Consider the following 13,827-nt stretch of genomic DNA (forward strand, 5'->3'; position numbering starts at 1 on the left):
ATCATAAAAGACAGTCATACTGCATTTTAACAGACTGAAAACAGACAAAACCAATGGTCTCAGCCTAATTCTTGTCAAACTTCAGAATTCCACAGTAGGCCATCATGCCCATGACTTCTTTCAATGACAGGCATTAAGCTCTTCTGATAGGCACTAACTTTGTAAGCAGATATTGGCTTACAAGTTAACCCTATGCAGAGCTATGCTCAGTTAACTCTGCAAAGGATTTGACTATGTTTTCCAGATATTTACATTCAGCATACTAACTGTGTATTCAAATTGTAAACTCAAAATTGTGCAATCTAAAATTTTAATAGCTACACACATACAGCAGTTTCATTTAACATGAATTTTTTTTTCAAATTATCTCTACCCAGCACTATTACCATATTAAACTAGATCAAACTAGGTGAGGATGCTAAGTTAATCCAGGGCCACATATGTAGAAATGCTGTTTCAACCAGTGAGCTGTTGTTCCTTCTGATGAAGCCAGTTAGAAATCACCTGAGAAATCAGCAAGTTTTAAAAAGCCAAACTTCAGCATGAACCATGTACTAGTTTATAGTCTACTACATAACATATACAGATTTGTTAAGCAGCAAGTGTAGATCACTAGTTAATTACCCTTGTGAAATATGTACTGCATCTATATGTCACTTCAACATTTGACTTGATTTTTCAATGTTATTCTTGATGTACACAGTTCAAACGAACACATGCAAGATGATCAATGATTTAGCATACAGACCCACTACTGGCAATTTCTTCAACCCCAAGTATGGAACTTCTACAACTAAACTGCTTGGGGCTAAAGTGCACCACCATTATATTCTCTCAGAAGCTGTATCAGCCACCAAGAATGAAGGTGTGTCAAAGCATTTCAAAGAGGACTATAAAAGGACTCTCTGAAGAGTGTCATTTGCCAGGTCAGCAACCATATCTGCATGTGGCTTTTGGCCTTGGCAGTCTTGTTTCCACATTCTGCTTCTTTGAAACTGGTGGAGTGAATTGTACCAAGGTCAGATGTGGCCTGAGAATAACCAACCTTAACAGATGGTGAAATAATTTTCAACAGCATGCACAACTATAAGCAAAAGTGTAGCTTCAATTCATCAGCAGTGTAAGGAGTGACAGCTTTACACAGAAGACAGCCCATAGTTTACAATGACTATTTTGGTGAGCCTCACACTACACTGTGCATATATTCTATCTCTAAGAAGGTATATCTGAAAAATCTAATCAACTATTTACTTATTTCTTAAACAATATAAAAAAGGAAATCATTATGACAACTGCTAACAAGAACCAGTTTCACAGGGGAAAAACAATAATACTCTGTTCTGTGAAAGCTGCATGAACATTCTTCACCCACTAACATTTTACATGCCAAAGTGCAAGAAAAAAATGCAGAATGAAAAATGTTTATCCCAACTACCAAGTTTATTTATCTCACAGTATACTTCTCACATGTATTAAAGAATCTGATGCAAGTATCTCATTAACCACATGTTTTAAAAAGCTTTCTGGAGAAATTTTGCTTGCAACAGAATTATTAACCAAATTTTTAAAAACTTTCACTGTAGGTGTTGTTTCCAATGAAATCATTTTCAATACAGTAAGCAATATTGTCATTGTTGATTGTCATCATAATTCAGGAAGCTAATACTGCTTTTAGGTATTTCAAATTTAACCAAACAGTCATATTTAAATATCTACAATGACTCCTAGCACTTGTTTAGAAAGTGTCTGTCTTGAAAGTACACATTCAACTGCTACAGTGCAACTGTGTTTTTGAAGCTGAGTTTCATGAATTTAGATTATGGAAAACTTCCAGCTGACCTGCTGAATCTCAACAATGTTTACTTAGAAATAAACATTACTTCTTTTAATGGGGCTAATTCTGATTAAACAAGACTGAGTGACAAGAATCGTCCAAGTTTGAAAGATGTAGGTTGATCAAATGCTGACAGTGATAGTTCATTCATGTAAACAGGTATAGCGAGTTTCTTTGTGAAGGCAATAATTACTTACCACTAGTTTCCTTAATCAAACATAACAAAATACTTCTGCTGAAGCCTAAAAACGAACAGTGCAACTAAGCATCTCCTTTTAGATATGTATACTGAGGTATGTATAGTCAAGTATTGTGGTTATCAATGACAGATTCAAATACCTATAAAAGAACTTTACATATTGTAAGTCACACTGCTGAGAACTGTCTTTATACTCATTTGCTTTTAACCTCCAGCTGAAATCAACTGTCAGAATCTGGACAGATATAAGGCAATTTGAAATATAAATAATCAGGAAAATTCCTCCCAAATGACAACTTACCCCACAGTGACTATTAAACCCATGGCCTGATGGGAAAAAGGAAGTATCAGTTGCCACTAGAAGGGGTTTGGTCTTGGATGATAAAGTCCCTACAATATTCACTTTTTTTTTACACTAGAGATCCAAAACAAAACCCACAAGTTCAGAAAGGTGAGCCAGCATGTTCAACAACACCATCCCCAGTTTTCAAAGGAAACCCTCTCTAGAATTTAAAGGGTTTTCAAACGCAGTTGAAGTCCTTTCACAAGCAAAACAAACACTGAAGCAGCAGTAGACAGGCCATTGTCAAGGCCTGAGAGAAGCCTAGCTCTCCCCAGATCCCCCCCCCTTGCTGGGGGGGGGAGTAGATGGCGGGTCCTCCAACCTCCCTCTTCCCTTCCTAGGACGAGAGCCCGAGTGCCCCCCTCCTCTTCGCCAGCGGTGACAGTCTCCCTTCCCTCGATGGCGGCCCAACGTCGGTGTGCCAGCCGCCTCCTGAGAGAAAGCCAGTGACAGGCCAGGTCGGGAGAAAGAGAAAAGCAGTTTGCCAGGCCAGGCCGAGGCTCGCCTCATCTCCTCTAGGCCGGGCCGGGCCGGGCCCTGCGACGTAGCCTCTCCTCCCTCACACTCACCGGGAAGGCTCGGATCCGCATCTTGGTGTCCTTCCGGCTACCCGTTCCCTTGCTCAGGTTCGACATCTTCGGGCCCGGCGGGAGCGGAGCCCCCTTCCTGAGGGGCAGGGGAAGGGAGAGGGTAAGGGGTCGGGGAGAAGCCCCCTCTAGGCGGCGTCGACCTTCACTCTCGGCGGCGAGCGAAGAGCCCAGGCGAGGCAGGCCCAGGAGGCGGCACTCTCGCTTCTCAGTCTCGGTGGCGGCAGCAGCAGTGGCTCCCTCAGCCTCCTTCGCCTCCTCCTCCGCCGCCGCGATGGCGGCCAAACATCGCTCAGTGCGCAGGGCCGAGCAAGCCCCCCCTCCCCTCGCACAGAGACACAGACAGATCCGGCGGGGGCGGCAGCGAGAAAGCGAGAGGGGGAGGGAAGAGGAAAGGGAGGAGCGCAGCCGGCAGGGAGGAGGGGTGAGGGGGAGTGGAGTGGAGTGGAAGCGCGGGAGGGGAGGGGGCGCCTCGGGAAACCTCGCGAGAGCGCCGCTGCCTTTTTGCGAGACTAGGAGGCGAAGGAGGGTTTTCTTTCTTTCAGTTGCGTCTCCCGAGGGAGGGGCCGAGCGGGCGAGTTTGTAGTTTAAGGGAAAGGAGGCGAGAGAGAGAGAGAGAGAGCGAGAGCGCTTTGTGGACACGTGATAGCGATGCGGGGGAGGAGGGACTTCGTGCTGTTTGCGTCTTGTGCAGCGTTCCTTTTTAAATTAAATTCGCGTTGGATCCACGTGGGTCTGGGTATGCACGTATTTATAAATAGGCAGTGATTAGGCGAATTGAAAAGTGCTAGTTTATTAAATAAACTAAAAACTTAGATTTAGGCTTTTGAAGTCGCAGTAGCGCTTGGTGTGATCCTCTGATAATGACAAAGTTGATTCGGTAGCGTTCTGGTCAGAGGTTAGGAGTAGGAGGAAGACCCGGAAGTTTGCTTGGTGACCTTGAGTCGGTTAAAGACTCTAAACCTAAACTATATCACAGAGTCTAAAGGGTAAATGGAGGAAACGAGATTAATGTAAGGTACTTTGAGTCCCCATTGGGTATGTATACATGGATTAAATAAACATAGACCTCGCTGCTCATGGCAAACTTCAGAGGTGTTGGCCCGGACTGAAAATGTACTTAGGCTGTAAATGGAAGTTGAGAACATTTATTTTTAGCATCTTGAGTTAAAGATGCCAGCCTCCAGGTGGGACCTGGGGATCCCTGGAATTACAGTTTATCTTCAGATTTCAGATCGATGCCCTCTGAAAAAAATGAATGTTTTGGAAGATGGACTCTGGTATTGTACCCCACTGAGGTCCTTGTCCCCCCCCCCCCCAGGCCCAACCCCAAATCTCCAAGAGGTTCCCATCCTGGATCTGGTAATCCTAATCTCCCATCCCCTGCTGGTAGCAGGGGGACCCAGCAACCTTACCTGAAATAGCTTGCAAACTGATAATATCAACTGATAATGAAGCTCAAGGCTGGACTTTTGAGGCCTAGGTTTCATAGAATCGTAGAGTTGAAAGGGATCTCCAGGGTCATCTAGTCCAACTCCCTGTACGATGCAGGAAACTCAAATACTTCCCCCTAAATTCACATGATCCTCATTGCTGTCAGATGGCCATCTAGCCTCTGTTTAAAAACCTCCAAGGAAGGAGAGCCCACCACCACCTGAGGAAGCCTGTTCCAATGAGGAACCACTCTAACAGGAAGTTCTAGCTAATGTTCAGCCGGAAACTCTTTTGATATAATTTCAACCTGTTGGTTCTGGTCCTACCTTCTGGCGTGTCAGAAAACAATTCCACACCATTCTCTATATGACAGCCCTTCAAGTACTTGAAGATGATGATCATATCACCTCTCAGCTGCCTCCTCTCCAGGCTAAACATGCCCAGTTCCTTCAGCCTTTCTTCATAGGACTTGGTCTCCAGACCCCTCACCATCTTCATCGCCCTCCTCTAGACCCTTTCCAGTTTGTCTATATCCTTCTAAAAACGTGGTGGCCAAAACTGAACACAATGCTCCAGGTGAAGTTTTTCCTGTCTCATCACCAGTGATTTTTCCGTGCCTATCACACCTAATCCAGTTGTGCCTGCCATTGTCATTCACCTGTTACTGCCATTTACCTTATGGTGCCTTTTAGCATTCCACTTTCCAATAATTAGGACAGGTGGATTCACATTCTAGCAGTACCTGAAGAAGTGAGCAGTGACTCATGAAAGCTCTTGCCCTGCAACAAATGTTAGTCTTTAAAGTGTTACTGAACTCTTGCTCTTTTCTACTGCTGCAGACGGACTAACATGGGTCTTGATCTGTCTCCAAGACTGCAGTGTAAATCATGTACCAATTGAAGGTGTGCATTTTGAGAGAATCACGTTACAAGGATTAATAGATTTTTAAACTTGTTTTCAAACTGCCAGTCTTGATGCATGCTTAAGAAATGAGAATACAGCTTGAGGCAATCCCTTCACTGTAAGAGGCTATGTTCAGGTCACGCAAATGGGAGTGAAACTGTAATAAGGAAGGACACTTCGTAAATAACATAATTTGCAAGCTGATGTGAGCATGACTTTCTAAAAGCTCTGAACTCCTGTCAAGAATGTAAACATATGGGAGGCAGAAAGTTTTTAGCCTTCATCAAAGAAGAGCCACTACTTTGTGTCTTCACAGCGTGATCGTTACCTGTAAGAGAAACATACTTAGGACAAAACTACTTGTTTAGGCTTTTAAAGAGCTGGGCTGAGGTTCCCCACAGCCACCCTGCAGATGCAGGGAATAGCTTTTAAAAAATAAAAGGTAACCTAAATGGGCTTTGAAACACCGTTAGACATTTTCCCACACTGAAACAGTGTATGCGGAGGGAGTAATTTCCCCCCTTTGCTGTATCAGGTGGAGTATTCTGTGCACAAGGAGCAAGAGTAATAGGGAAATAATTATCCCCAGTGCTGTTTCCACACAAGACATGTTGGGGTGGGGGGGGGGGAGGCAGGAGCTCTTCCTCCACCTTTGATGGTATTTGGAGCCCATTTGGATTCTCCTTGATTTTTAAAAAGCCATTCCCTCCAGACCCAGCTTTTTGAAAATGCAAATGTGTAGAGGCTCTACTCTGTCCTGAGTAGTGATATTGTAGGTCAAAGCAGATAGTGAAGATCAGAGATCTTTGTCCATCTGGAAAAGGCAAATCATACACACACAGAGCTCCAGTTCAGATAAGAGCTATTATCTCTCAGCTTCTGTAATTGAAAGTGGGCTCCCCAAATGGTTATTAGGATATTAAAAAACAGGAAATGTGAAAAGAAATTGTTTGGATTTGTTACCATTATCTGATCTAGACAATCAAGAGAGGTGTTTTTGTGCAACCCATTTATAATTTAAAGATTAATTAGGAAAGGAAAGGTCCCCTGTGCAAGTACCAGTTGTTTCCGACTCTGGGTTGCTCTCACGTTTTCACGGCAGACTTTTTATGGGGTGGTTTCCCATTGCCTTCTCCAGTCATCTACACTTTCCCCCCAGCAAGCTGGGTACTCATTTTACCGACCTCGGAAGGATGGAAGGCTAAGTCAACCTTGAGCCGGCTACCTGAAAACCAGCTTCCGCCGGGGATCGAACTCAGGTCGTGAGCAGAGCTTAGGACTGCAGTACTGCAGTTTTAATACTCTGCGCCATGGGGCTCTTATTAATTAACCAGCTAATTAACTCAGCACCATCAATAGTATGATACAGACCAGTGATCAAATACAGTTCTTAGTTTGAAGATACTAAATGGCTCGGGGCTAAGATACTTGAGGGACTACTGCCTCCTTGTCCAGACCACCAGCTACTATTTTCCTTGAAAACTCTGTTCTCAGTACTCCTGCCTTGCAAGGTGAAGCAGGTGGCACCCAGAGACAGGGCTTTTTCAGTGGTTGAACTTCACTGATGGAATTCACTTGCCCTCAAGGCTTGTCTGGCACCTATGCTACACTCTTTTAGGTGCAGACCAAAACATTTCTGTTTATCCAGGATTTAATTAAGGGATGATCTTTTAAAATTGCTTTTACAGTCCGCTTGAAGCCTGAGAACTGTTTTATGAGACTTTTTAAATGTTTTGTTGGATTTTTAATGTTGGGTTTTTAACTGTTAATTATAATTATGATTTATGCTTCTTTTATATTTTACTGCATAAGCCATCCTGAGCAGATTCTCTGATCCTGAGCAGATGCTCTGGAGAGATGGCGTAGAAACTTTCTAAATAAATAAATATGTGAGCAAACCAAACTAAAAACCTGCAGTATCAGTTTGCCATATCTTTTTTGACAATAAGAAAGACAGCCCAAGGAAGGAGGGGGACAAGCTTGATTTTTTTAAAAAAAAAAGTTTAGTAGTTTTCTTTTGTAGCTGCAAACACAGTTTTGAAAGTCTAACACTGAAATTCTAAGCAGTGTTATACCCTTTAGCTCATTAACTCCAGTGAACTTAGAAGGGTGTAACTCTGCTCAAGATGGTACTCTTAGACAGCTCAGTAATTATTCGAACAACAAACATTTCATTTGCAGATTTTTCTACATCTGCATTTCTATTCATTGATGTTATGGAGATGTTTTATATACAGAGACTACTTTAAAAGAGGTGAATCTATTATCATGAACACTTGGTATTCACAGCATTTGGAGCTTAGTCATATAGATGGGCTAGAAGACTGAACTTGTTTGCCATCATAAAAAAGTCAGCTTGCAATGCATTTGTATTGCAAGTTATTCAGGCTTGTAAATGTGATCATGCACACTTAATTATAGATGAGATCTTGAATACTGATCAATATAAATCCACTTTAGTTCAAAATACCTTGCTTCCTAATGAGGGCCTAAACCTATATCTAATTCTGAATTAGGCCATGGATTATATGATCATTAGATATACACAATGGAGCTAGGGACAGACAAATTTTCAGAATTTGCTGAAAGATCTGAGATATTTAAAAACTTTCTAAAATGATAGGAATAACATCTATAGCTTTAAGGAGGGTTCCTAGGCAACCACAACAACATTGTGGAGCCTTCCAAGCCTTGGTTTCTGTAAAGCAAAGCTGTGGGGGACAACAGAAGTGGACTGAGTAGGCAAAACAATCCTGGAGAAGGTTGTGCCCTTCTCCCCTGCCATGTCCCTTGGTACAGGTGGACTCACCAGACTCAACATCCATAGTACAACTTTTGCAACTCTGTCAGACTACTGGGGAGAGGCTGCCAAAGGGATACAAGGAAGGAAAGCTGAAAGGGGTGCAGGTGAAGCTAGATTGGCTTCTGTGGGTAGAAAGAAAAGAAGAAATCTGGATAAGGAAAGAGACTGTGCAGGGAAATATCATAGGAGAAGGCATATAAGGGAAAAAGGGATGCCTCTTGTGGGTTCCCCATGAGTCTTCATTTATGCCCCGCCCCCACCTTTCTTTGCCATGAAGGCCCAAAATGCACTGTTGTTCTGTCCTCTATACAACAATTAGGGTCACCAGCTCTGGGTTGGGAATTACCTGTAGATTTTAAGGATAGAGCCTGAGGAAGTCAGGGTTTGGGAAGGAAAGGGACTTCAATGGGCTATAATGCTATAGAGTCCACCTTCCAAAGTGGCCATTTTCTTCTGGTGAACTTATCTCTGTCTCCTGGAGATCAGTTGTAATCCCAGGAGATCTCAAGCCACCACCTGGAGGTTGGCAGCCCTAACAGAACCCTGTGAAGAATGATAGGCTGAAAATGTGATGCTAACCCAAGGTCACCCAGGAAGTTGTTTTGCACTCTGGAGGTTGAACCTGAATATCCCAGCTCATAGTCTGAAAAATGACTACTGCACCACATTGAATGTCCATTAAATCTGATTTTATTTAAATTAATTAGTTTAAACATGCATCATTGGACACAGGGTTGAAGCCTATATTTTTTGGTATGAGTTTATTGAGTTAAACTGTTGTAAAAAACTGAGGAACAGCAAGAAGACTGAAACAAGACTAGCATCCTTGTATTCTACAAGCTAAGATTCCAAGAGCTTCTCTTCTCCTATTCAAAAAGCAATTCAATTCTTCTATTCAAAAAGCAGCACCTGTAGCTTTAAGAAACAAATGACCCCAGTGTCCACAACAGCCTTTGAGCCTTGGTTTCCATCAGTAAAAGGAGAGGGAAGGGGCATGGTCCTTACCAGGGCTGCTTTAGCCTTTGAGGCCTCATTTGGGACAAGCCTGGCTAAGGTGGGGCCTGGAGATCTCCCACTTTTACAACTGATCTCCAGCTGGCAGATATCAGCTCCCCTGGAGAAAATGGCTGCTTTGAAGGGTAGACTCTATAATATGCTGAGGCCCCTCCCCTTCTGTCCAGGGAAAGGCTTAGGAGCCCAAGGTCCACTTTAACTCTCCCTCAATAAAGCTGAGCAACCAAAAAAATAGTTTCTTCACAGTCCATAAAGGGGTACTGCAGTATAGGAAAGAAAAGTGGAGTGTATACTAACAAATCAGGATCCAGTCAGGGCTCAACATGACAGTCACTGACCTGAATCAAAACAAAAGTCTCATGGCACCTCACCAACTAACAACTACAACAGACCAAATCAGCTACTACTCTGCAACTGACCTGTATCTCCTGTCTTCGTGATGGGGCTGTCAACTGATTAAGGGAGAAAGAGTGTTCCTTTGATCAAGGTTTAATAGTAGAAACAGGCAGTCAAAGGTTTTCATGGAAAACAGCTAAATAAGATCCCCTGAAAGTGACTGCAGATCCAACAGTGATATTAAAGGGAAATCCAGAGGGGCCAGTTTAAAATTTGACAACCTTATTTCCTGATAAGATGTCATTAAAAAATGTATGAAGTGACTGGGAAAGGGGAATTACTTACACAGTGATGCCATATAACACATTTCTTTGATGGTACCAGAGGGAGACTGTGGCAGCCATGTCCTTATTTGGGCTCTGTTTTTAGTTAGGCCTTCTATCTAAGGAACAAACTATATGAGATGTTGGGGGATCCATTATTAGCTTCCTCAATTGTAACTTAGTTGCAAAAAAGCCATGAGGCAACCTGATATGGATCAGAGCTTCAGAACTGGGGAAGTAGGAGTTAAAACTCTTCCCTTAGCCTGCTTTACTGCTTGGAAATAGTGCCTTTGTGCCACTTCAAGCCCTGGTTGGAGAAGAGGCATAATTTAGGTAGCTGTCTCTCCCCCCCACCTCAACTGGGGGGCATTTTAGTTAGGGACCTGGCACAGGTGAAATAATTAACCCCTTTTTTATCCAGCACTTGTTCCTGTTGTGGCCCACCACATATTTTTGCAGACAGGTTACACACTGGGGGAACAGATAACTGACCCTTAACATCAAATGTAATTTGGCCCTATTGTGATCTTTTTATTCTGCTAGTCAAAGCTAGTAATAGGATAGACTCAACTTCAGATTCCAAGGCACCTTGGACTTTGAACCAGTCACTGTCTTCAGTCTATTCTACCTCACAGGTCAGGTTGCCAATAGCTGGGACAAAAAATGTTCTGTCCCTTTAATGGAGTCCTAATGGGATGTTATTTGTCAGGTGTCATTATTTACTTCCATGCCCTGAAAAAGGCTGAACTGCCCTTTCTCACATATTAAAGGACAAGCATAGGATGCTTCTGAAGATAAAATGAGAACACAGAAGGAACATTCTGCTTTCCTGAAGTTATTGGCAGAAGAATAGGGAAAAGGCGATGAAAAAAATATAAGAAATAAAGAAAAAGAAATAAACACCCTTCATTTCTGTCAAAATCTTCTGTTTCTTTCCTGAGTTATGACACCCATAGAATGTCCTCTTCTTCACAGGTGTCCAGCTTATTTATTAATTCATATTATATAGCACCAAGTACATACAAAAACCACATATATGTCTCAAGCTGCCTGAACTTCTGTTTTCTTGCTTGCCTAAAAATATTCATGCTGAGATTGTAAAGACAAGGCAATAATTTGTTTCTGTGTACCAAAACAGAGGAAGGTGGTATGAGTGTAAAACAAATGAGGTGTTAATAGATTGTCAGGTTTAAATTGGTGACAGAGTACTTCATGGGGAGAGCTAACCCTCCGAATGAAATTTACATAGAAAGAGGCTTCAACTTGTGAAAGGGTTTCCTAGTGTGAAAATGTATTCGAGTCAACTGTGTTATTCCTTCAGATATTGGCAAATGTGATTGCAGGGCTTTGGAAATACTGAGAGAAAACTGTGGCAAATGTGTTTAGAGGGAACAAGACAAAGAAAGTTAAATTTTATTCAATGGGGCTTGCTCCCAGGTGATGTAGTTGATGTAACTGTTGCCATTCTGTCAGTAAGGAGTTGGGGACTTTGTGTTTGAGTGTAATATTAAGAAATAGCAGAAGAACTTCCTGCAATGCATATTATCTGCCAGAATATCAGATGTTTTGGGCCAGTATCAAGTTTGAAGCATGTGCAACAATGAACCATGACTTAAGGAAACCTTAGTTGGTTGTGATGTCAGAAGACAGACAGGAAACAAACCAGGATTCGTTGAGTGGCTCCTAACTGGGATTTCACACTAAGTTTTTAGGCAGTTTAAGAACAGGTTATAGAGCAGTGCCACCCCTCACAGCTGCCTGACCACAGGGACTACAGTATGGCCTCTTTTTTGGGAGGCAGGTAAAATTGCCTGTAATGGGGGAGGGAATGGCCTGTCCCTTTAAGAGAAACTTAATTTGTGAAAATGGGCAGTTGAAGCTTTCTTGGCAAGGAGATAAATGATATCACCTGGTTCATAATATCCTCTAAGACTCTGTTAAAGATACAGAATCCCCACCACCACCAATTGGCAACTCTAGAGCTGCCGGAAGAGGTGAGGGCCCTGCGGGACCTTGCTCAGTTCCGCAGGGCCTGTAAGACAACCCTCTTCCGGCTGGCCTACAACTAGTCTGGCATAGGAAACTAAGTGTAGCTCTATTAGATTTCTGCTTTGTTTTAATGCTTTGCTTTGCCTTGTTTTAATGTTTTTATATTTTAAATGTCTTAATTGTGTAAATGCCTAAACTTAATTTTGTTATGTTGGATTCCATGCGTTGTGAGCCGCCCTGAGCCACCTTGGTGGGAAGGGCGGGATATAAATCATAAATAAATAAATAAATAAATAAATAAATAAATAGAGGCATGAGAGAGGCAGTAAGCAAATATACTGGGGGCCAGACTTCGCATTTTTGTTATTAATTATGATCAGGGCTTTTTTGGTAGAAAAAAACCAGCAGGAACTCATTTGCATATTAGGCCATACTCCCCTGATGCCAAGCCAGCTGGAACTTCGTTCCTGTGCATTCTGCTAAAAAAAGAGCCCTGTTTATAATAATTACAAAAATGAGGTGTTTGATAATTATGATAATAATGAATAAATTCCCTATCTAAACAGCATATAACAAAAAACCTCCAACATTATTATCTTTTTTGTTCTTGTTTATCTTATTGTTGCAGTCTTTGTTTCTATTGTTCTAACTTTTACAAGGCAGCCATCATTTTCCTAATGGGGGGGGGGCTCTCTGCTTCTTGATTGGTGATAGATTGCACACTGTAGCTACTGGGGTTACATAGATATAAGAGGCATTCCTATCCTGAAGGATGTAGGGCTGGATTTTGGCTTCCTCTCTCTTCTTAATGCTGTCCCTAAATTCCTCTGGTGGTCTACACTTACCTGCTTGCCTGATGCAGCAAATCTACCTCAGGAGCCTCCTGTCTTACCCTCCTTGTGCCACCAAATGTCTTTCCCTTGTCAAGTCTGCTTCTTCCTCATTCTACTGTTCTTTAAGTGGCTGGAATGCTATACTGTTTGGAATCTTTCCTATTAATTGTCCTACAGATTTTAATGCTAACATTGGCTTTTTGCCTAAATTGGGGGGGGGGGGCTTTATTCGGGCTCTCTGAAATATGGCAGTGTGTGTGTCAGTGAATACAGAGAGCCAGTTTGGTGTAGTGGTTAAGTGGGCAGACTCTTATCTCGGAGAACGTTTGATTCCCCACTCCTCCACTTGCAGCTGCTGAAATGGCCTTGGGTCAGCCATAGCTCTGGCAGAGGTTGTCCTTGAAAGGGCAGCTGCTGTGAGAGCCCTCTCCAGCCCCACCCACCTCACAGGGTGTCTGTTGTGGGGGAGGAAGGTAAAAAAGATTGTGAGCCACTCTGAGACTCTTTGGAGTGGAGGGCGGGATATAAATCCAATATCCCATCTGAATTTTCTCCAATTTGGTTGAAAATTCATGAAAGCAAGAACTCAGGAAAAGAGTGATGGTGGTTTTCCATTGAAATCAATGGAAAATAACAACAAAACAGAAGTATGAAAACAAAAGAGCAGTGATGAAACAAAACCCTATGAAACAAACCAATTTGGAATGCTAAGAATCCATGTTTTAAAAATTCAGTTTTGTTAATGAAAAGAGACATGGAATTGTAGGCATGGTTTAACAGCTAGAACTGCATACTTCCTGTAGGGAAAAAATCCTGTTCCTTTATTGGGCTGCTGAAACTTTTCATGACATGGATATAAATAACATCAGGCAGTAAATAAAATCCTATAAATTCTCTGCTCAAGGGACAGGATATTCCCCGTCCTCTGGTCAGTTGGCAATCCTGTTAACTACTTATATAAGCTCTGATTTTCAGTTTGTTATATTGCAATTTTTCTCTGAATTAAAATTGAATTATAAGTCTTATAATAAAGGTCTTTAGTGAGTTATACATATTTAAGGTGTTTGTATGTTGTTAATGGAGACAGAAACAAATAAAAAGCTAAGAAATACATTAAATCAACAAAAATACATTTTTCTAATGGTAATTTCTGAACAGCACATGCTCATCACCTACAGTCAAGGCCAATATAGCTAATTGCCTAGAGGCTGGTCCTTTTATGAGAAGTG

General features: G+C 42.1%; 1 protein-coding gene across 1 annotated transcript in view; it reads right to left on the bottom strand.

Moving 5' to 3' along the window:
* Positions 1-3,490, bottom strand: part of CUL3 (cullin 3) — an 84,280-nt gene extending 80,790 nt beyond the window's left edge. The window contains exon 1 of the mRNA XM_060242202.1: positions 2,946-3,490. Within this exon, the coding sequence (XP_060098185.1) occupies positions 2,946-3,011 (66 nt within the window). The 5' untranslated portion in view covers positions 3,012-3,490. The remainder of the gene's footprint in view (positions 1-2,945) is intronic.
* Between the last annotated feature and the right edge of the window lie 10,337 nt (positions 3,491-13,827).

This window comes from Heteronotia binoei, chromosome 6 (assembly GCF_032191835.1).
Source record: "Heteronotia binoei isolate CCM8104 ecotype False Entrance Well chromosome 6, APGP_CSIRO_Hbin_v1, whole genome shotgun sequence".
In the NCBI taxonomy this organism is placed as follows: domain Eukaryota; kingdom Metazoa; phylum Chordata; class Lepidosauria; order Squamata; family Gekkonidae; genus Heteronotia; species Heteronotia binoei.